The 23,771-nt window shown below is 43.5% G+C and overlaps 2 protein-coding genes and 1 pseudogene across 2 annotated transcripts; 2 read left to right on the top strand and 1 right to left on the bottom strand.

The window, feature by feature from the left end:
• The first annotated feature begins 3,540 nt into the window (after positions 1-3,540).
• Positions 3,541-5,770, top strand: LOC117210411 (annotated as a pseudogene).
• Positions 5,771-6,004: 234 nt separating this feature from the next.
• Positions 6,005-8,788, bottom strand: LOC117210377 (cell wall protein DAN4-like). Its single transcript, XM_033453352.1, has 3 exons — positions 8,585-8,788; positions 7,168-7,647; positions 6,005-7,023 (listed from the first exon to the last, which is right to left on the bottom strand). Exons 1-3 carry the CDS (start codon positions 8,649-8,651, stop codon positions 6,929-6,931), a joined length of 642 nt encoding a protein of 213 aa, XP_033309243.1. The 5' UTR covers positions 8,652-8,788; the 3' UTR covers positions 6,005-6,928.
• A 995-nt stretch (positions 8,789-9,783) lies between these two features.
• Positions 9,784-16,264, top strand: LOC117210365 (toll-like receptor 7). The gene has a single exon (XM_033453315.1). It carries the CDS (start codon positions 10,594-10,596, stop codon positions 14,767-14,769), a length of 4,176 nt encoding a protein of 1,391 aa, XP_033309206.1. The 5' UTR covers positions 9,784-10,593; the 3' UTR covers positions 14,770-16,264.
• The last annotated feature ends 7,507 nt before the right edge of the window (positions 16,265-23,771 follow it).

Consider the following 23,771-nt stretch of genomic DNA (forward strand, 5'->3'; position numbering starts at 1 on the left):
AAGTCACCTCTCTTTCTCTCACCCTACACCTATCCTTCTCTTTCTCTCTTCCTCTCGTTCTTGTCTCTCTTCTTCGTTTATCTGTTCGTCTCTGGGTATCCTGGTTGTCGCGAGCACTCTCTATTCTCGATTCTCGATTCGCGGTAAGTATCAAGAACGATTATCCCATGGAAGATCGCAGCGCGACATTTCTGGGCAATCGCAGATATTCGAGAGTCGGGAGCAACAGAGTAGCGCGGCTCGCAGCTAGCAGCGCGGCCCTTTGCGCGTACACGCGTGGACCGAGCACATCGGCTGGTTCAGCAGCCACCGATCGATGATACGTTCATCAGGATTCACCTTGGGCGCATATTCGAATCTCGCTGAAACTCTGTCGCTCGTACGTTCGCTCTCTCGTTTCGTTTCTGCTCACGACCGTCGATCTGCGCTACGACACAACGCGACCCGACGCGGAGTCGCGACGTCCGTGGCGGATCCGTATCCGTTTCCCTGTAGCTCGCCTAGTCAGCTCCTCGTTCCTAGACAACGTGTCGCGGGTATATTTGCAAAAGCATAGCAAAAAACGTTGGTTCGCTAGGACGAAACCGTGGGAAGAATGGGACGGAAGGTCGGAAGTAAGGGAATACTGAACGTCACGAATGTAAGGAGGAAACGGAGAAAGAAGCGACGAAGAAAAGGAGAGAGCGGAAGAACGGAGAAAAGCGGAGAGAAAAGAAGCGAGAGCGAAAAGTAATGGTGGACGAGAGTGGCTGACTGTTTATACAGAGACGAAAGGAGGGAAAGATCGGGAAGAGAACACGGCAGATGGATGTAGATGAGGACGAAGTGTGGTAGAGAGGAAGTTGCGAGCCCCACACCGAAGGCGAGCAGAGGAGAGGCAAAATAGAGGGATACGAGGTAGAGAGAGAGAGAGAGAGAGAGAGAGAGAGAGAGAGGGAGGGAGAGAGAGAGAGGGAGAGGGAGAGAGAGAGCGTGCTCTTATTGACAAAGGACAGGGACTCCGCCCCTGTCGAGAGAAAGTTACACTCACGTCTGCGCCTCTTCTGTTGAACGATCTACGCGCTCTCACAGAGATCCCTGGAATTTCGCTTCTGCGCTTCTTTCCCAAAAATCGAATCTTTCTCGTATCGTTCTTGTTCCAACTATCACCCACGATGTCGAAAGACATCTCATTCGTTTTTGGGCGTGTAGCGTTATGTTTACTCGCGTGAAACACGAATTAACGACGACAAAAAAAAACATATCAAATGCATACAAAATACCGTTTCGTGTCCTAGTACGTGAAACGGGACGGCGTTAGGTCTTGAAATATCTAACAACCGTTCTACATAAGACATCGTTTGCCTATAACGAAAGTTTTAGCGTAGCGAATCGTACGAAGAACGTACAAAAACATGCGTTGAATATTAATTTTTCTTTTTTTCATCGTGTACACGTTTACGTTTAGGTTGCGACGGTCGTGTACATAAGCCGGCAGTGCTTTCTCTCGATTCGATTTCGATACAGTTTATATAACTTCCGTATCTCTGAGGTTCAAGCTTCATACTGTGATAATTATGCGAATATTCGTGACGTACAACTCATTATTGTATCAGCACGGACAACCGTGCGCCGCGTATGGCTATTTCACAATTTTCATTGTACCATCTGCGGTAACATACAAGTATAGTTGGTAAGAGGATACTGTTTTATGTTACCAGCCAAACAGCCACGCACACCAGCGATTTGTACATCGAAAAAAGAATTTTATTGGCGCTGCTACGCAGCATCGTGACACATTTTACATCCCCTGGGGAACATCGCGTCGTGTTGCGTTTCTTGCTTTCGTAAAATTATTATTAAAGGGAATAAGTAATTATTATAAATAGTTATTAATCTGTTAAATGCGGAATTTAATTTCCAAAATCCTTTACAGAGCGCGCAGATAAAATTAAGCAATGGCGAATATACACGTCGAATGTAGAACAAATGTTCTTTTTATAAATTTTACGAAAAAAGTAAGTCAAAATGATGGATTATATTTTTATTCGATAAAAAATGAACAATTCATTGTTGTAAAAGGTATTGTCATTATGAACTTAAAAATTGCCAAGAAAATAATAAAATTCATAAAGAAAAATTTAAGAAATTCAGTTGATTTCAGTATCGTATTTTTTAAAGCAAGATACCACATAAAGTGACACTTCGTCAAATCGAGCACCAGTAATGGTGACTCCTTACGAATTCCATTTTTTGAACAGATGGCACATCTTCGAAGTGGATTTGCTTTTAATGGTGTAGCTGGTATAAAGTTATATAAGCTGATATAAAACACAAAACAATTCGAGGAATAGCTGATATACACAGCAAAGTACACAAAACAATTCGGGGAATAGTCGATATACGCACTTATGGGAATAATCATATAACCAAACTTTTTTTTATAAAATACATGATATTTACTGAAAGTATAAAGGAAACATACCACTAAATGTCATTTATATTATTTTTTATTAAAATTTTGAGTTTTTATAGTAAATAGTAATTTTTTATTTCACATGATGAGTATACACGTCAACGGGATCGAAATAAAGTTTTGGATTGACGTGTTTACACGTCGAATGTAGTTAATTGGTTAAAAAGGAAGAGTCTTCGAAAACGTATAATCCCGTTTAGGAAGGAAATATTTTTGACAAACAAGAAAAAAACAAAAGACAATGATCTATCTAAGGACCACGCTGTTTTCAAACATTGATATTTTCATCACGTGTTAGAAACATGTAGTTCACTTCTCTCAGTTTATGGCGTTGTTCCGCAGTCTCGGGTATCTCCCTTCTACGAAAGCATCGTGAATGTCACGTTTCGACATCATTTGCATAATCGGAGAGAAGGAGCGAAACCAATGAGACGGAGAAACGAGAAAAATTGCAATCACCACGATATGTGGTGTTAGATCGATTTTTGCAGGCACAGTTCAAGGAGAAAACGCACGGTTCGCACGATTTCGTTCCCTACGTTGCCCTATGACGCGCAAAACAAAACGACGAAAGAAAAGCCAAAGTCCCGGCTCCGGGATTCAAGCGTTTCGTTCGTTTCTCCGGAATGTCAGAAATGTCAATCAAAGATATGCTGATTCGTAACACTTGGGGAAATTCTAGCTAGATGACTTTTCTCAGAATAAACGATAAATCCCACAGTATCCATACGGCGTGTATCGCTTCCATGCCAGCCAATTTATCGAGCAATAAAGTAAGAGTTTCCATCGAATCGTTCGTGGACAATATACATATGATATTGCACGATATATTTGAGCGTAAATTTGTTAACTCGTAAACGGTCCGATCGATTCGATCCTACGATAGGACAAAATATATAACGTATTTTAGTTTTCAAAAGAAATTTCAAGTTTGTGAAGTCGATGATATAATTTTAAATATAAACTAGATAGTACAGAAAAGCTTATTTTTATGTCTCATCTTTCGAAATTTCCCTACACATATATTTCATACACGTAATTGTGTTTACATATAGTCGTACAACTATGAATTTAATAAAATAGTAATGTCATCACTGCGTAAGATATAGTTTTCTGCTATGAAACTTCTAAAAATTTTAAAAGAATAAGATCTAAGAATTAGAAACAAAAGTTAATATAATTACGATTAACTGCGGTTAAATATAAACCGTGATGATAATACGCGTGTTAATTAAATATACGTATTACTTTCACGTTTAATAATTTACGTGTCTTCATGCAAGAAACCGTTGTAAATTCAATCATATCGTTTCATCTGATACAGTTTTTAAAGGATTACTGCAAATTGGTGAAACCTTATGTAAACGAGCATTTGTCCAAAAAAATTTCAAGTTTGGATGAATTAAGATCTCTGGCCGAATAGGAATTTATTAATTCTTATGGATTAATCCCTACCTGCGCGGTATTTGCGCCCGGATGTTTAACCATAGCTGGCAAGAGCGCCAATCTCGTGGAAAGTAAATCGTTATCCATGGTAGGTGCAAATTCAATCATTTCTGCGATGATGATTCATCGCGAGTCCCGACTTTTCGCTTGCACGATCACTGAATATGTACTTTCCTACGATCGTGCCGCACGGAAGCAGCAATAACGCGTGTAACGACACACACATACATACGCACACATTTGCTTGGTTTATCTTCCCTTGAAATAAAACAGGCCATTCAACTTGTCACGTTAGTGGTTGGTAAACGCAATCACGGCAGCGAATGGTGCCAGGTTAAAACGTTCTTGGAGAATACCGACGGGGAAATGTTCAAGTTTCGCATGGATGATGAAAATCTTTGCACATTAGTAGAAGAAACTTCGTGGATACGTTGCTTAAAAGGAACGATACGAAGTTTCAAAGATAGCCGAGGTATTAGCCAGTTCGTTTTTCAATCTCCCCGACTATTAAATTCTTTTGAACGCAGCAGATTGTTTAACGCGTTTTTCGTTAATCGAATTTTCATTACCCATGCGTAATTAATTATATTAGCTATATTTTCGCTAATAATTTAGGTAATTTCTGCTGGTATTGAAAGGAAGAAAAATCTATGTAATCAAATTCTTTTTTTAATGTTTCCGAGGCTGACAGCCAAATAAACAAATAGCAACAACGCGACGTAAAAAATGCGTACGAAACACGTGTTGGTTGAATGGAATCAATATTGTTAACAGCACACGTTCCTGGCTTTCAAATCGTAATCGTATCCAGCTTACCAGCCAAACACGGCCTCGGAAGCAGCTCCGCCCTGGTCGTGGCGTTGTATACATTTTTTGAAGCGATTACAAATACTTATACGGGCAATGTTATGGGGAAGACGTTGATATGTTACTTGGTGGAGAAATTAGCGTCAGACTCTTGTAAAGTTCGTATGTCGAACTTCTGTTATCGGGAACGAAGATGAGATTTTCGCATTCGATGCAATTGGAACGCCATTGATGTTCAATTGATTCTTATCGAATTAAACAATGTTAAAAAAATTAAATTATTGAAACGGCGTGGCGACGAACATAATCGAATACGTTGCGAAGAAATTATGACAATGATGAACACAATGTCTCGATGGCGTATTCATCCGATCGGTGTGTCCATGATGGAATTTTTATTTCCGCAAGAAACAATGGAAACGGCCAATGATGTGATTGACGAGGATAAAAGAATAGTGGAAATGACGAATGCGATTAGAAATGAACAGTGGGAAGAATTGGGTAGGATTATTTATCAAATGTTTCGGTATATCATGTAGCTTGATTAATTAACTTGATATTTTGTTTTGCCATTGCGTAGTATTAATATCGTATAATTCATATAAGCAAGTATTTTACATAGCTTGTTAAAATATTACACGGAATGTAAATACAATACACTATTTAGGCTGTAGTTTTTTTAAATATATATATTTAGGTATCTTTTCTTATAATAGCAGGTCGCATATTCGACTTCAATTAATATGTTTCAAAATTAGTTTATTTATGTACCGCACATGTTTTCTTAAAAATAACTCAACTCTCGTTACGTCTCTCTGTAAATTTCGATTTAACGTTCATAACATACATTATAGGAAAACTCTTTTTTTTCTGAAAAATCATCGTTCTACGTGTAAACACTTAAATTTTTTACCCGATGATATTAAACGTATCAAAAACATATTCGAAACTATAGAAGGATATATTAGGGGCCAGTGTTATCAATTACGGTACATCTATCGTCACATTGGTAATTTAATTACCTTCTTTTAAAAATAAAATACTTATTTTAAAAAAAGAAAAGGAAGAAAAACGGAATGAAATAAACGAAAACTAAATCTCTATACATTTTGCTCGTATCAGAAAGAAACAAAAGTCTAAATATAAATGAAAATACGTATTATACGATTATATTAAGTAAAATATTAATTAGCATATTACATTTCCTTATGAGGCGAATACCAACTTCAACATTTGTTGTAATCATATAATTATGTCTCCCAACAGGTACAAAAATCGAAACTAAAAACTCAATTCTTTTTTGACTCGTACGAAAATTCCTCAACAAGAATATCATTTAATGAAGGCATGTACAGGAGTATCTATAATTTATACGTACGAACGACCCTTATACCCTTAGAATATAAAATATTCTTCACACCCGAAATTAATAATTAAATGTCATCTTAGTGAGAAAAGTAATATTGAAGAATATAATTATAGAAAATATTTCATACTGGAGTTCGTTCATACCATATCATTATTTATGTGCAAATCTCCTAAACTTTAATCGAACTCTTTTAAACATCTCATACTTAATCCTTTTACATATTTTGTTCTTGCTATAAATATACACATAGGAACCTTTATATCTGTGTATATTTCATCGTTTTTATATTATTTTAACCATTGTTTTTACGTATGGCAACAGCTGATAAACGAGTTCAATAAAAGAAAAATAGAAGAGTTTTACGAAATAATTTTCATTTGAGCAGAAAATATTACGTGGACTTGTTATAGTGCAAAATTGATCTTTTTGATGGAATGTGTATTTGATTGGTCGTCAACTTGCGTATGCAAATTACGCATGCGCATAGTAATACTATATTTGCTTTTCTATTTCTCTCCTCCTCTCACGTCCTCAAGATTCTCTTACTTTTTCCTCTTCTTCTATGCACATAGTATTCGTTCTTTCTTTTTCATAAATATAAACACTATTACAATGCGCGTGCGAACATACGAAGAGACAATACTATAATGCGTGTAACTCGTCTTTGTAATTGGGTACAAAGAAACGAAATTCGCGTTTGCACATCACATTACTAAGAGCACTTAAACCACGCGACACTTAAGTGCGTTATAAAAATACGTAATATTATTATGGTAAAATTCATAGTTTCCAGTTCGAACGACTGCATTTACTTATTGGAAAATGGAATTTTCGCGATGACAATATCTGTATCATAGTGTGCGGTAGTTTTGTTCATTGAATGCTCTATAGACTTTCCAAGTGACAAAACTGATTGCCATTAAACACGTAGCTAAAATGATGCCACCTAGAAAAGGGAAACGTTTTACTTAATCATGTGATAACATCGCAAGTTTCAATGTACGTGTATATTTCTAAAATCTCCAAGCAAAATGACTATTTGAGGAAGCAACAAAATACACACAAACAGAATGTATCGTTTTTTACTTACCTAAAAAGCTAAGTCCATCAAAGTGTCGTTGTGTATAAGATGGAATAATTTTTGTCGATGATGGAACTGGAGTAGTTATAGGTGTTGATGAAACGATAGGTGTTGTATTGTTCGTAGTCGTAGGTGTAACTATAGTCGTAGATGTAGAGTTTTCAGGCGTAGGTGTTTGTTTGGTTGTTATTGACGAAGTTGTAGGTGTTGAAGTTATCGTAGTTGTTGTTGAATTGGTGGATTCTGCACCATGATCATTGTCAGGAGCAGTATCGGTTTTTGTTTTGTTACTAATAGTGGTGTTAGTAGCAGGAATAGTAGCAATGATACTGGTAATATTGTCATTGACATCTGCATTTTTAGTTACATTGGTACTAGAATCCTTAACTAGTGCAGCAGGACTCGAGGAATTTTTAATAGATGCAGTACTATTGACTAGATCCACTGTCTGCTGATTGATAGATTTAGTATCTCCTTGGGTCGTAGCAGCTGTGTAAAGAATTAATATTACATATATTATTATAAAATCTTTCCTTTGAAGCTGCTTATAATAAAAAAGGTAACAAAGGTAAAAAATGTAATTATAAATGAAAACAATATAAACGAGATATAATTATTACAGTTTAAAAAGGAAATGAATTTGTACATTTTAAAAAATGGGTAATAACGTAAAATAAAATTAATCGAAGTAAAACGATATCACGTAAAAGAGCCGAGGATCTCGTAGAAATGAATAAAATTGTGCAAGATGATTATTTACTGTATCTAATAAACTTTAGCGATTATATTCGTTAGATCGCAAAATCTCCTGCCGTATGGCTAAGCGTATAGACAATCGTAAATATAAAATCGATAATGGTAAAATTCTACAGCAACATAGTACAACTATTAATTAAAGAGTGCGAATAAACGATTGAAGGATTAAACGATTACACGATTAGACGATAAAAAGATGAAGGATTTTAGGTACGCCTATGTTTCTAGAGACATCGAGAAATATAGCGAGGGTCTGTCTTGTGTAATACGAAACAAGTGAACGTGCCACTGCGTGCAAACGAAAAATGCCTGCGAAGTACGCGAGACAGTACGTATATTACTATTTCTCGCGTAAATCGAATATTTTACGCGACGTTTCGAGAAGTATTAAAAACATAGATTCAATATGTATCAACGTAACAATAGTTAAATGTAAAACGTTTATTAAACGCCACGTAGATGACCGATGTTCGACAGAGAATTTTCCGTTAAAGTCGATTATGTTTCGTGCACATATTAAATAAATGAATGCACACGCCATCAACGGTACACGTAGCTTGAACAAAATATTACAAGAAAACGGCGCAGTACCGAATTGATTAGTAAATTAAAAAACAAAGTTAACGAAGCAAATATGTACATGGTGAAATATTAATATGTATATACTCACCATTGTCAGCCGCGATGGAGCAAATTGCCGTAGCTAATAAAACGCAGGTTATATACACTAATCTCATTTTTACGGCGAAAATGCGAACAATCTCAACAGTCGCGTATGATCTTTACCAAAAGGCCGATGTCGTTGAATGGATTCCCCGCTACAAACAAGTACAGAAACGCAGGACCTAAGCTTCTGCCAAAGCTGAAATTGAACTGATCGCTGTCGCTAGCATCAGCTTCCACTTCCACCAATTGCAACTGTACGAAGACAGTAGCGACGCTATACGTAGTATGTGTATAACTTTGGTTTTTAAATATATTCCCTAGATCATTCTTAATTTCTTGTTTACCACGGCTCTCCTCCAAATAATATTTTTTGTCGCCAATCTTCAAGACTTAATTCAGAATTTAAATGTTGTAACGTACTTGAAACATATGCATTTAAAATACTCATTAATTACTCATCAACGATCTTCTAATTTGGAGAGAAGAGATTCAATATAAATAAATAAATATGTATACTTCCATTAATTTTTTTTTATTTGGATAGTAAAATAATTTATGTGTGTGTAAGGACTTGGAAGCACCTGGAGATCAGCGGATCACAGATTAAGAATCGCGGCCGTAAATGGTTTGTATGACGTAATCAAAAAATTGTAGATATTATTTTTGCTTCATGCATTATCGGTAAAAATTTGGTAAATTCACTCGTATAACGTTTTTCAATATACATATCCTCTACACTCTACATTGTTGTATGATATATTATACGCGTTTGATTGATTTTATGCAAACCATATAAAATTAATTATTTGATGAAAAAAAATATCGTAATGCAACGGAGAATACTGGAATTTTCTCGAATAAAATACATTATATGTGTAGGTTACTCGTGTACAGGGTTATTCGAAATACGTGAAAACGTTATGGAAGGTAGGATAGATTCGGTATTTAATAGATGAAAATGAGATAAATTCGAACTTTGAAAAGCGAAGAAAATGAACGAAAAAGGAAAGGAAGAAAATGATTCGTTGCTTGAAATATTTGAAGAGCTTTACGATTGAAATTTTGAAGTAGTATCGACTAAGGGATCTTTTAACAACTTAGCATAATAGTTGTAATTGGAGTAGAGAAAAAATGAACCAACCAGCAGGGAGTGGAGTAAAACCGGTGAGGTGCACATACCAAAGCGCATATGGACGTTATGTTGTTTTACATTCTGCTCTTGTTCGTGGCGGGTTGTTTGCAGGATATTGTAATAGAGTGGCGCACTCTGGCGTTGTAGCGAGACATCGAAGAGGAACGGTCGGGAATGCCGATGATGCGCGGTCAGCGGTCTGCTGGATCAGTGCTGGTGGTTGATGCGAAGCGAGTGTACGGTAGTGCACGGTCGCTTCGCGTACACGGCTTTGTACGAACTGTTTTCGTTCTATCGGTGTTTCGTTAAAGCGTGCTCGTACTACTTGATGTAACCGCGTGAAAACATTCTCGGTAGGGAAGATATAGACGACGAAGGTTGATCGCGAGATAAAAGCGACGAGGAGGTGTAATCTTTTGGAAAGAAAGAACAGTTGGAAGCGAGGGTAGCGAGTGACGAAGGACGAGTCGAGGAACGTAGGGCAGGGTGCCTCGCCACCGGCCTACGAATAAACGACAAGAGAAATGGGCCGGTCCGTACTTACGTGATAGGAGGTGCATGAGCGCGCGCGCGCTCGCACTCGCCTGCGTGTGTATGTGCGTGCGTGTGTCATCATCGCTGTGCGAGTGTGTACGCGAGCGAGGGGGCGAGAAAGGGTGAAAATAGTTTGATTAGATTTGGAAAGTGATTGAGAGCCGATCTCGGGGGCTGGTGGCGGAGGTGGTGGAGGTGGAGGTGGAGGAGGTGGTGTTGGTGTTGGTGTTGGTGGTGGTGGTGGTTGTGCTGGTGGTGGTGGCGGTGGTGGTGGTCGCGATCGCGATCGCGTCCGTCTCTCGACTCTGAACTAACCGAAAAGCCGTGCGCAACCATCGTCACGCAAGATGACAGCGAAGTATGTTTTTATCACGCTGATGAACGCGGCTTTTCTTTGCCTGGCATCAAGTATACTCTCGGAATCGGCCGGAGCTTCCTGCAAGTGGTTGTCAGAGGGTGGGAACGACACGCGGTCCGCGGACTGCACCCTTCGAGTGTTGGATCCTGGCGCGATCACCGGTCTGGTTGCGTCGCTCGACGGCGCTCTCAAGCTACGGATACGTTGCAGCGACGTCCATCACTTCGAGAGTAGCTTCAACGCTCACAGTTGGCAACGTCTGACCAGCTTGCACGAATTGCACGTGCACGGCTGTAAGGTACTGCGGATACCAGAGGGTGCGTTTCAACCGCTCCTCGAGTTGAAGAAACTGACTGTGCAAACGTTCAACGCGGTATGGGGTGCCAGCCGTTTTCTCGAACTCGCGCCGGACTCTTTCCATGGTTTGCGCGAATTACACACTTTGGAGATCGTGGAGAGCAACGTGCAAGCGTTGCCGGCGAAACTACTCTGCTCGCTGGATAATCTGCAAACGTTGAATCTGACGGAGAATCGTTTGCACGACGTGAGCGACATCGGATTAAATCGACGCGGTGGCGATTCGGTCGAAGGAGTGGAAGTAGTCGAGGGAGCCGACGGAACCGACGACGATTCGCCACCGTGTCGCGCTGACATTCGAATTCTAGATCTGTCGCGTAACGAGATCACGCGTTTACAAGAGAACAGCCCGCTGCTTGGCCTTCGTCAGCTGCAAGAGTTACACCTGCAGCGGAACTCGATCGTCGAAATTGCCAGTGACGCGCTCCAAGGGCTGACCGTATTGCGTACATTTAACGCCAGCTATAATTCGTTGGACTCGTTGCCCGAAGGTCTGTTCGCCAGTACGAGGGAGCTTCGAGAGATACACCTGGCGTACAACGGGCTCCGCGACCTGCCCAGGGGTATATTCACCCGGCTGGAGCAGCTGCTCGTGCTAAATCTTGCGGGCAATCGACTCGGCAGTGACCGCGTCGACGAGACTACGTTTCTCGGACTGATTCGGCTGATCGTTCTCGACCTCTCTTACAACATGCTCACGCACATCGACGCGCGTATGTTCAAGGACCTGTTCTTCCTGCAGATCCTCGATCTTAGGAACAATACGATCGATCGGATCGAGAGCAACGCTTTTCTCCCACTTTACAATCTGCATACCCTCGAGCTGTCCGACAACAAGCTTCACACCGTGGGAGCGCAACTGTTCAACGGTCTGTTTGTTCTGAATCGGCTAACGTTGTCCGGCAACGCAATCGCCAGCATCGATCCGCTCGCGTTTCGCAACTGTTCGGACCTGAAGGAACTGGATCTGAGTGGTAACGAGCTTACGTCGGTGCCGGACGCGTTACGCGACCTCGCTCTCCTGAAAACCCTCGACTTGGGCGAGAATCGGATTAGCAATTTCTACAACGGCTCGTTCCGCAATCTGGATCAACTGACGGGTCTGCGACTGATCGGCAACGACATCGGCAATCTGTCGCGCGGCATGCTCTGGGATCTACCAAATCTGCAGATTCTGAATTTAGCTAGAAACAAGGTGCAACACGTCGAGAGATACGCTTTTGAACGGAACGTGCGACTCGAAGCGATTAGACTCGATGGAAACTTCCTGTCCGACATTAACGGCGTTTTCACCAATATCGCCAGTTTGCTGCTGCTCAATCTGTCGGAGAATCATATCGAGTGGTTCGACTACGCGTTCATACCTGGCAACTTGAAATGGTTGGATATACACGGGAATTTCATCGAAAGCTTGGGCAACTATTACAAGATTCGCGACTCGAAGGTGAAAACCTTGGACGCCAGCCACAACCGTGTTACCGAGTTGTCCCCGTTGTCCGTGCCGGACAGCGTAGAATTGCTGTTCATAAATAACAACTACATCAGTCTGGTACGACCTAACACGTTCAGGGACAAAGAGAACCTGACCAGGGTCGACATGTACGCGAACATGATCGAGACGATGGAGCTGACGTCGTTGCTATTGACCAAGGTACCGGAAGATCGAGCTCTGCCGGAGTTCTACATCGGTGGAAATCCGTTCAACTGCAACTGTTCGATGGATTGGCTGCCAGCGATCAACAATCAGACATCGACCAGGGAGTATCCACGTATCATGGACTTGGACAACGTAATGTGTCGTACATCCGGACCACGTGGCGTAGCCATTGTGTCCGCGTCAACGGCCAGGTCCGAGCAGTTTCTCTGCCGCTACGAGGCCCATTGTTTCGCCCTGTGCCATTGCTGTGATTTCGACGCGTGCGACTGTGAGATGACCTGCCCGGCAGGTTGCAAGTGTTACAACGACCGCACATGGAACACGAACGCCGTCGATTGCTCCGGCCTGACCGTCGAGGAGATACCGCGGCGGATCCCGATGGACGCTACCGAGGTCTACTTGGACGGGAACGTGTTGCGCGAGCTGCAGAACCACGTGTTCATAGGACGGAAGAACATGCGAGTGCTGTACGTGAACGCCAGTGGCATCGAATCGATCCAGAACCGTACGTTCAACGGGCTGAACAATCTGCAGATTCTTCATCTGGAAGACAATCGGATACGCGAGCTGAAGGGGTTCGAATTCGAACGGTTGTCCCATCTGCGCGAACTCTATCTGCAAAACAATCTGATCGGATTCATCGGTAATCTGACCTTCCTGCCGTTGCGTTCGCTCGAGATATTGAGACTCAGTGGAAATCGATTGGTGACTTTTCCGGTATGGCAGGTCACTCTGAACGCTCGCCTCGTCGAGCTGTCTCTGGGCAGCAACCCGTGGTCCTGTCGATGCAAGTTCTTGCAAGAGCTGTCCTCGTGGGTTTCCGACAACGCGCATAAGGTGGTGGACGCTAGCGACGTTTGGTGCTACTACGGGGGGGACGCGAGACCAGCGTACCGGCGCCGCTTGAACGTCAACGAAACGGTCTGTTCCGATTACTTTTCTCAAGGTGGCGTCATCGAGAGTATCATGGTTTCCGATTACTTGCCTCTGGTGGCCGCAACGCTCTCGGCGGTGCTGGTTATTCTGGTGATCGTCGTGCTCGTCTTTATATTCCGCGAATCGGTCGGTGCGTGGGCGTACTCTAAGTACGGTTTACGGTTTCTGCGGGCCGGTAAACCGTCGGGCAAGTCGAGCGGAGCCGCGACGATGCCGGCCGCGGCTGCACCGATGGCCGCCGCGTGCTGCGACGCCGATCGCGAACGCCTCTACGATTGTTATGTTTGCTACAGTCCGAACGACGAGGATTTCGTGGTGCACTCGTTGGCGATGGAACTGGAGCACGGTACCGCAGGATTTCGGCTGTGCCTGCATCATCGCGACTTACCATGCGTACTTCGTGCTTCCGCACCGGCCCCGATCATCTTGGAAGCGGTGGACGCGTCCCGCCGTGTCCTCATCGTTCTCACTCGTAACTTCGTGCAAACCGAATGGTCCCGTTTCGAGTTTCGCGCGGCGCTTCACGAAGCACTCCGGGGACGAGCGGCGCAGTTGATCGTCGTTCAGGCGGGACACGCGTGCCCGGAAGTGGAACGCGATCCCGAGCTACGACCGTACCTTCGAACCGCGGCGGCGATCCTTACCTGGGGCGAGAAGAGGTTCTGGGAACGTCTCCGATACGCGATACCGTCATCGGTCAATACGATGATGAATCCCGCCGATATATCCGTCGAGAGTAAATCGTCGCCCCTCGTTTATAAGCGTAACATCAACACGTACACGTTGGACTGTATCGGTAGCGAGAAGACGAGCGTGTCGACGCTACGCGCCCAAGAACGTGGTCAAAGATCCCTGTTTAAAGACTCGTCGTCCTCGCCAACGACCGCGTTGATGTTGCAACACGCGCCGCCCGCCTATTCTTGCGGCACGGTCTCCATGCCTCAGCAACAGCTGCCACCTTCGTCGCCGCAGCCTAGGCTGACCGTCAATCACGCCTATCGAGACGCGGTTACCGTGCCAGGTAGCAATCTCATCGGCACCAACAACACCACCATCAGCAGCGGCAGCAGCGAGGATCACAGGAGACCGCTGTCCGAGCACATATACTCGTCCATCGACTCGGATTATTCCACGCTGGAGAGAACCGCCTGGAGACAGCAACAACCGCCGCCTCCGCCACCGCCACCATCTTCCGGCCAGGCCTATCTCGTCTAGCTTCGCGCGCACCGATTCTCTTCTGCTTGTGATATACCTTGGATAAACGTGAACGAGGAGCTTTTCTTGCTTTTTGTGTTCCGTTCCACTGCCGTTTCACTACCGTTTCACTGCCATTTTACTGCCGTTTCACTACCTGTCGCAAAGGGGACGGTATGATCGCCGAGCGTCTGAGTATCTAAGCGTCCAACTGGCTCCAACGAACTAGCCGACTAACCAATTTGGACAATCGATAAACGAAACATATATTTTCTCGATTTTTAATTCGCGTATCGAGTGTCCATGGTTACTAGGGGAACGGGAGAGAACATCGAATTCGATTCGCCGCGCCACTATACACGTACCTCGGGAGATCGTCGTCGAGCTGCTGTCGCCTTTTCACAGGCTGTGCTTAAAACGAGGGAGACGTTGTTAGTAGCGATAGAGGAACGCGCGATTAGTCCAAAGCATATACTATGTTACACGCGACTACTATCCAAATATTTGTCCGCGACGATCTTTTTTCTTTTCTCGTGAAACGCGCTCTTGCTTTGTTTGATCGGTAAAGGCGTGATTGTTCACTTTTCCACTCTTGCCTGTTCCCCCATCCCCCCTTTTTCCATCCCTTTTCCTTTTTCCCCTATTCGGTCTATTCCCCTATTCCGTCTCTCTTTTTCTTCTTTTCTCCTCTTCTATGTACCTCCCCACCCCCGCCCGTTATCTCTGGTCCCCGTCTATAGCAGGCTGCTCTCTCTTTCGTTGTACAACTAATTGCGCGCGCGCGCGCGCACAAACTGTATCGTGCGAATTTCTGAATGGCGTCTCGCGAGAATCTAGTTCGACGGACACTCTCTTCTCCGCTCCCTCTTCCACTTGGCTCGACGACTTTACACCGAGCAATAAAGTATAAACACACGCCGTCTCCTTTGCGCCGTGAAATCGGTTTTAATGGCGATTTAGGGCCACGCTCTTGTACATATCTATTATTATACGGAAGAAAGGAAACGCAATATGTAAATAAGATTGCAAAATGTTGCAAGTTTGTGTCGACGTACGTGTACATTGTATATATATATTATAACTATCAACTATACATATACGAGAGGGAACGATACGTCGATTCGGACGTGTTACGGTTTTATCGGCGCGTAGAAAGAGAGAGAGTTTTAGCTTGGATTTTGAATTCTCGACTAGATAGACGATGACTTTTTGTAATTTTATATGTCCGGTCCGATGATAACACTGTACGATATGTAAATATGTATATCACAAAACGTTTCGCCTCGTGTAAAATATTATTCGCCGCGTAAGAATAAAAAGGAAGGGAGGAACAAGTTACGAAAATACAAATCGAGAAACAAAGCTCGTAATTATGAGTGAGAAACGGAAAAAATGGAGAAGCATGCGCTTCGCGATACTGTGAACTCACACGACACAGGTTGCGCGTATGTCGTAAACTTAACTGTATACTTGATTTATTTAAATCATGTGAATAAATTTATAAAATACGTTATTACACGCTTGCGAGCCTATACCCCGATTCTGCAACCGCTTCCCAATCCGCATACTGATTTCTACGCGCGTGAATACTCTAATATATTGTATACACATCGTACATACTACAGTGTAGTACGAGTCTCGGATCATCCACTTTTTTGCCATTTCCGATCTTCGATAGTCTAAGACTATCCTTGTCGCTCTGTGACAGTTTCTCCGCGTGTAAACTTCCGTTCTTGCCCAGATTTTTCTCGGAAGGCTGATTACCATAGTCTTTCGCTCGTATCCTTTCATAGAAACGTTCGCGAGTCGAGGGAAACCATAAACACGTAGTGGATTGCGATGGCAATGTATCTTCGATCTTCGTTTCTCTATAACAGCACGTGGAAACGTTTCTTGAAAGTATGTTCGCTTGCCACTGTGTAATATGGATAACGTGGATGGTCTGAAACTCGCCCACGATACTATTATACTTTGTTTCGATCAAATTTTCTCGTCTGTCGTACGAAATTAGTCACGCGTAAATATTTCACGCGGTACTTAAGTAAGTAGGTAAGTGTGCATCCTTCCTATTGTTCCGATGGAAAGACGCTAAATTTTTTCATTTTCGTTCTCCCCTTTTTTCCAGTGAGTATCTCTACGTTATCGTCATACGTCATTTATAGCGTATTTTTGCCACTATATTTTACCTGGTATTGTTCAAACAAATCGAAAGAGATACAAGCCGAATTGATCGTGTGTTTACGCCACGTATGCTTGTTTTCAAATACATATTCCATCCCACGTTTGATCAGAATATTTGCAAATATATTCTATGGAAATGACCTGTGTAACAGTGTGTTGTTTCTCATATAACCGTCGTTGTCGTTACATATACCGTACTATGTACTATATAGATCGCGAACGGAACATTGATCCTAGTCAGCGCCACCGCGCACTCACTGCACACCATCTGCACACTTACATTATTAATGCGCCTACTCCACCGCCGCAGGCTCCACGTACCACAAAGACCAATGTTTCTATTTGGAAAATCTTTTTCTCTCTCGACAAACGGACAAACGATCCACGACATTCCCACTTCTCAACATCGACCAAACTAGAGATTCGTGAATCGTCGTCGAGAGTTCCGAGTACCTATCGACGTACTATATGCTTCTCGTTTTGTCTTCGATCGCGTTTCGTAAGCCAATTTCCCTCGTTGGGAAAATCTTTCGACGTACCTCGTTCGCAGAACGACGACAGCGAAAAAAAAAAAGAAGTTATACACGACGGTCGCGTACTCAACGTACTCAACGTGTAATACGCGTTTTTGTTCCACAGAGAAGAGCTTACCAGGTGTAGGGAAATAAAACGAGCCCGAGGAAAGTTTGTCAGTAAAGTTTTAAGCGTATAGTTGTTCCAAGTGCTGATAGAAATCTGTCTCGTTCTCTTTTGTTTCCCTTTGTACGTTCGTTCTTCGTTGCTCGTCCATTCGTTTACGCCTCTTTACCCTTCTTTTCTACGTATAGCGAGCGAGCAGCCAGGTGTCGTTTAAGCGCGCTAGTATCGCATAGATATTCGTAAAATATAACTCGCGCGGTGCTCCGGTAATCGAGTGCGAGTGGGCAGTACGCTGGAAACCAGTTTTCTCGGTTCACCGCGGTATGTAAGTACAGCTGTAATTACTCGCACACCGTACTTATACCGGCCACGTGATCGAATCTAGCCATAGGCTCACAGGGAATCGAGTCTACGGGGCATTCTCGGCGTGGTGCGGCGCGGTGCGCGAGCGCGCGATCTTTGCGGTATCCGCGAGAACCGCGCGCCAATTTCCGTTCCGTATCGTGCCGGTAAGAGCGCGTACAAGGCGGGTCGATTGCACGAGGTTTGCTCTCACTACTGCACCACGCGATTCAGGAGAAAGGGAATTCACGGATAAAACGGTCGAGCGTCCTCGAGATTCGCGAGAGCACCTTTCACCGGAGATGAAAAGAGAGAGGAGGGGGTGGGCGCCACGCGTCGCGTCAAGTTCGTTATATGGGTCGTTCTTGCGAAACACCATTGAGGACTAAAGCCGAGCAATTGTCGGCCTTGAAGATCGCGTCCGATCCCAATGGCGCAACCGACAGGACATTGGCCTGCATCCGATCCCTGTATGCTCCGGTATGCTCCGCGATTTACATACCGGCCTTACGTACCTTACACGCTTCCTACATCCCATTTGTTCCCTCTTCTTCTTCTCTCTCTTTTCCTTTTTCCCCTATCTCGCCATACCTTCGCCTTCCCTCTTCTCGACGACAACAAAATAGTAGTAATCTTGCCGTTGGTATATTGCTCTTTCGATCGGTAACTCCCTTATCGATAATGAAATCAATTTTGCGCCGAGTTTCACCTCCGCCTTCGACAGTTACGCCCCTGCTTCCCGCTACCCCGCTTCCCTCTTTTCTTTGCCCTGGTAACGATGCAATGCCAAGCGGCTCAGGGAGAGATCTAATACCGATTTTTTTTTGTCGGCAGATCTCCTTCCCTCTCTCTTCTCTCTTTTTCTCTCTCTCTCTCCCTCTACATTGTGACAATAACCTTTACATATCCTCTTGGGTCGAATTGTCATACGATACATATGCCGATGTATTCCAAAAGGCTGGCGACCCGTGCTCCGACCTTACGGGGGTCTAAGACGTTCCGTCAACAACAAGTCAACAACAACGGTCGTCGGCCATTGCATGTAGTGCCTTTCGAATATATACCCGTTTTGCTAGTATTTGTCGGTGAGTTTGAAAGCCGCGATATCGTTGGCGGGCTTCGACTTGCGTGACGACTACCATGTTTACGGAGCGAAGTTAGCGCGACTCGTACCGTCGCGCCACCTGCGCCGTTACCTGTGCTTCCTATCCACACGCACCTATTTACAACCACCAACACATCTATCTGTGACTTCGTTCGCCTATCAACCAACACTAGCTCGCATCCTTCACCTTTTGTCCCGTGCTGGCACCCGTTAAGCGTACGCCGGTGAACCCAGTAATTTTGCGAAAACTGCCACCACCGTCGTCACTGTCGTCGTTGTTGCATTCTTTGCCTCCTTCTCTATTTTCCTGCTCTTACACACGCTGTTACCCATCGCTACGACAACCAACGACGACCACGACGACGACGATGACGACGACAAGGACGACGATGCGAATACCACGTGTCTGCACGCGATCCTGTCCTGACATTTGGCTATCCTATTTCCAAGTGTTTCTCAGTATTCGAGACCTCGACCAACAGTTCCTTTAATTCTTAATTGTAACGCTAGATTTACGAGCGGCCCGTTTCTCCCTTCTCGGCAACCTGGCTTCTGTGGAAACCGCCGGGGAAAAGGTCGCTCGGTCAAAAACCTCCAATTCGTTGCTTTTACCCCGGTAAGCGGCACGAGGATCCTTTTGCAGTTACTCGATCCTGTGCTTAGACACGGGAACGGCATAAAAATCTGAGATTCCGTGAATCGAGTAGCTGGACTCTCTCGGTGGACTCTTTGAAACATGCGCGTACATACACTGAATGAGGCGGGTAAATGGGACGGATAGCGCTGCGTGACTTGTCACCGTGAACGCCACTAGATTTATATACGAATGCTAACTTGTCGCATATTTACTTGGTCGTCGAGTTCCCTTCTCGCGTATACTCCCGCCTTTCTCAACCTTTTTGAGGTACCTTTGCGAGCCTCTAACCCACCTACCAACCCACTCTCTCGTTTCGTTTCTCTCTCTCTCTCTCTCTTTCTTTCTCTACCATTCAACCGGTCAGCCCTTGTCGCTTTTGGCTCGCACCCCCTCGCGATGACAAGCCGCAACAATGCTAGAGTAGACAGACTGCCCGACGCCACGAGCAGATACCAACTGCCACACAGCGACGACGACTACCTTTTTTCTTGCTTCCTTTGTCGTTTTTTTTCTACTATCCATGGGGTAGGTACCTATACCTGGCCGCAAACGCCGTGTCCAGGTAGCGAGCCAACCGACTGGTCTGCGTTTATCGACCACCCATATATTCAGAAACTCGTTGCGGGGATCCGAGTGCAGTGATCCGCATAGAATCGTAACTGAAAAGATCGGACAACAACGGTCGGCTCGTTCTCTTAGATTTGTTTGTAATGCCGTTATCTGTTGCACGGGCTTCGCCATACCCTGGATGTGCGCGGAACCACCATGGGACGTGTTTGTTCGTTTGATCGCAAAGGCGAAATAAACCGATCGAGGGAGAGGCAACATTATTTTTCAGTCACATATTATCGCATTAACGGTGTAACGTTCGAAATGCTTTTCATGTAATTACCTAATCTGCTTTGTTCTACCGATGAATTAGTCTTATCCGAGTCCGAACCATGTACATATGCACTTGATCGTACTTGACATCGGTGTATATACGTGCAAACTACATACGTATGTATCGTTATACATACGCATTATACTTTGTCTTCTTTGCCATTCGTTCTTTTCTACCTTTTTACAGATTTTTATTCTTTCATGTGTTTTTACTTCTTCTTTTCTTCTTAATGTGAAGTTTTAATGCGCTGCTTTGGAAATGGTACAACAAAGCAAAAGAAACGAGAGAGAGAGAGAGAAAGAGAATACGATACAGCGGTTCTCGCGTTTTGCGTAACCCGCGAGTATGCATTCGCTATCCATTGAAAAATTGAATTTATCTTCGATCAGTTTTCTCGCTAATTGTCAATGGGGAGGCTCGCTAAAGTCGCAGATGGAAATCACCGGAGAGTCATCCTTCCATCCAGGTATTTCGTTTTGTTTTCTCGCCAAGCCATCCGCCAGTCATACCGCGGACCGGCGCGGCGTGCGATATCGAATGCACTGAATCGCGTGAATCGCAATGGAACAATAACGATGCCAACGAACATTTTCAATCGGGAGGAATACATACGTCGATGCGGTGTGCCGTTCGCAAAAACAATGAACTAAAAAAGCAATGTAAAAAATAAAGAGAGGCAGAGGGAGAGAGAAAGATAGGAAAAAAGGAGAAAATCGTGCACGATTCTTTTTCCTACCAATTATTGAACGCTCGCCAGTGTTAAACGAACCAAGCACCGCGTGTAAATAGGGGAAACGATTCTCGTACTTTTAAAATATTCCTGCTTGCTCTCTGCTCGACGAATAAAACATGCTGCCGCGCCGCTACGTTTGACGTGGTCGGACTCCATCCAGCAGGAGCGGAGCAGAGCGAAATTTTTGAAGGTTTTTAGCGAAGAATGTGTTCCATCGCATGCAATCTTCACTTATGCATTCGACCATCGCGTCGTGGCAGATGCATCCTTGGCATACCTCCACATGCCTACGTATCCCTACTACACTTATATGTATAAATTGAAACCTATGTGTGTAGATTTAACACGTCTATATACGTACGTGTAAAGGGAACATAGCCGGGTCATAGGTAGCCTAGAACTGTGCTCCAAATTCAGGGCAAATCGGTGATTCAATTACGGCGAAATGTGAACGAAAAGCCCGGTGTGATTTATCGTGATACTTTGCGAAATCCAGTCTCAGCTGTCTCAAATAGCGACACGACGGAAATGATAGAAATCTTTTATGTAATCGGAAAATTGGAACGGAAGATGCCGCTCGATTTTTTACGCTGTATTAGTTCCAGAAGCTCTATATTTTAACAGGCACATGCTTATGTAACAACGTATATTCCAATTCGAACTTTTATTATTTTATCCGAAATAAGATTAACGAATTCGTACGTCGAGCGATCTTTCCAAAATTCAAATCAAATATTTACACAAAATGTTCGAGATGAAAGAGTCTAAGAGACTCTGTGGGTTCGTACCGCTCGCTCACAGGTAGAGAGAAGCAAAATATGCTTAACCAACGTAGAGCCTAAAATCAATACTTGCTAGTATAAAATGTAATTTTACATCACCTCTTAGGGATATACGTTGGACACAAACAATGTAACCAAACTACCACGATGAATGGAAATTGTGTACGAACATCGAACAATTTGATTGGTGATTTACACATGCGAATATCGTATTCGTATTAAAGGATGATGTATCAAACATCTGCCTTGAAAAAAGATACGTATAAAGTTTCGTATCTTATTATAATTTTTTCGTTGATTTCGACACGATCATCGTCGCTCGTATGATATAATATCGTTATCGTTCGTACGTGCTTTACATCTTTTCAATGAATATCTTTTTCCAATATCTTCTTTTATCTCTATTTAACGCATCGTTAAGAGACAGAGGAGGAAAGAATTGATTTTTCCGTCTATGTTGGTTAATCATTCGTTACCCCTCTCGGCAAGCGGTACATGTTCATAAACTTCCTTACTTACCCCCTTATTTTTCAACACCGTATATATAAAATTCGTACTTAAAAATACAAAACAACGGGTGCATCAAAAACAGCGCGAAGATCCGCGAAATCGACGACGCATTAACGCGAAATTCATCTGCCTGCATGGTTAATTAAGTATACGTATATTTTGCTCGTAACACGTGTTAACGGTGGAGAAAAATTAATTAAAACAGCATAAAGGTATATTTTATATACACAGAGCGAACTCTTTGCAATATAAACTAACACTGCGATGCTTTATCACCCTGTATGCAGGGAACAAGCAATTACGTATATCGCGATCGCGATCGTATGTTTAGGGTGCAAAAAAGTGGAACAAAGTAAAATACGTTAGATCGTAACAGTTGCGAATCAATAGTTTTACCAAAGTAAAAATCGTCGGTGTCATTCTCGTCGGACGTTCAATGGGAACAGGTAGAACGGTATGGAACATTACGAGGTCTTTCAAGGATCTCTGGAGGTCCCCTTGGTAAAGAACGTCGATCATCTCTGCTTGCTATGCGAAAAGTTCATATTCGAAGCTCAACTTAATCACGAAAGATTACGTTGTCCTAATTTCGGTCGATGTCGTCGTGTGCCCGAGAGATTCTTTCCTCGATGTGCTACTCATATCCAAAAAACGTCGTTTCCTCGCGAATGTTGAACAAGTGCTAAAACTATAGCAGGAGTGCGTTGCAGAGGGAAAAAGGTTCAGGCCATCTGACCTTTGCGGAATTTTCCTCAATCGTAACAGCATCCACACCGGCCGATGATTCCGTCAAATCACGTCTCGGTGGTAGCTTTGACGAAAACATAGCTTTTCCCGTTCGAATAATAAACGAGTTCGAGTCGAGCATCTCGTCGAAAGGAAAGCTTACTCGTTAGGGACTCGCTGTCTTTGCAGTCACGATAAGATTTACAACATCGGCAAGAATCACCCGTTATGGCCATCGAGCTTATTAGTCGAATCGTCGTTAAGACGTGCACCAACAACCTATGAATCGTAAGCGAATCTGTCTGAATCGGTCAGGATCGGAGAGACCGAACCGGTGACGAGCGTGGTTCACCTTCCTATAAACATCCATTCATCCGTTCAATAAAACCAATAAATCCAATTAAGACTGGAGATGCGCGAGCGTCGAAAAGATGTCCGTTGTAGAAATATATCGTTGTATATTAAATCTTCTTGCCGGTAGAATA

This window comes from Bombus bifarius, unplaced genomic scaffold, assembly GCF_011952205.1.
Source record: "Bombus bifarius isolate JDL3187 unplaced genomic scaffold, Bbif_JDL3187 scf7180000008203, whole genome shotgun sequence".
Lineage (NCBI taxonomy): Eukaryota > Metazoa > Arthropoda > Insecta > Hymenoptera > Apidae > Bombus > Bombus bifarius.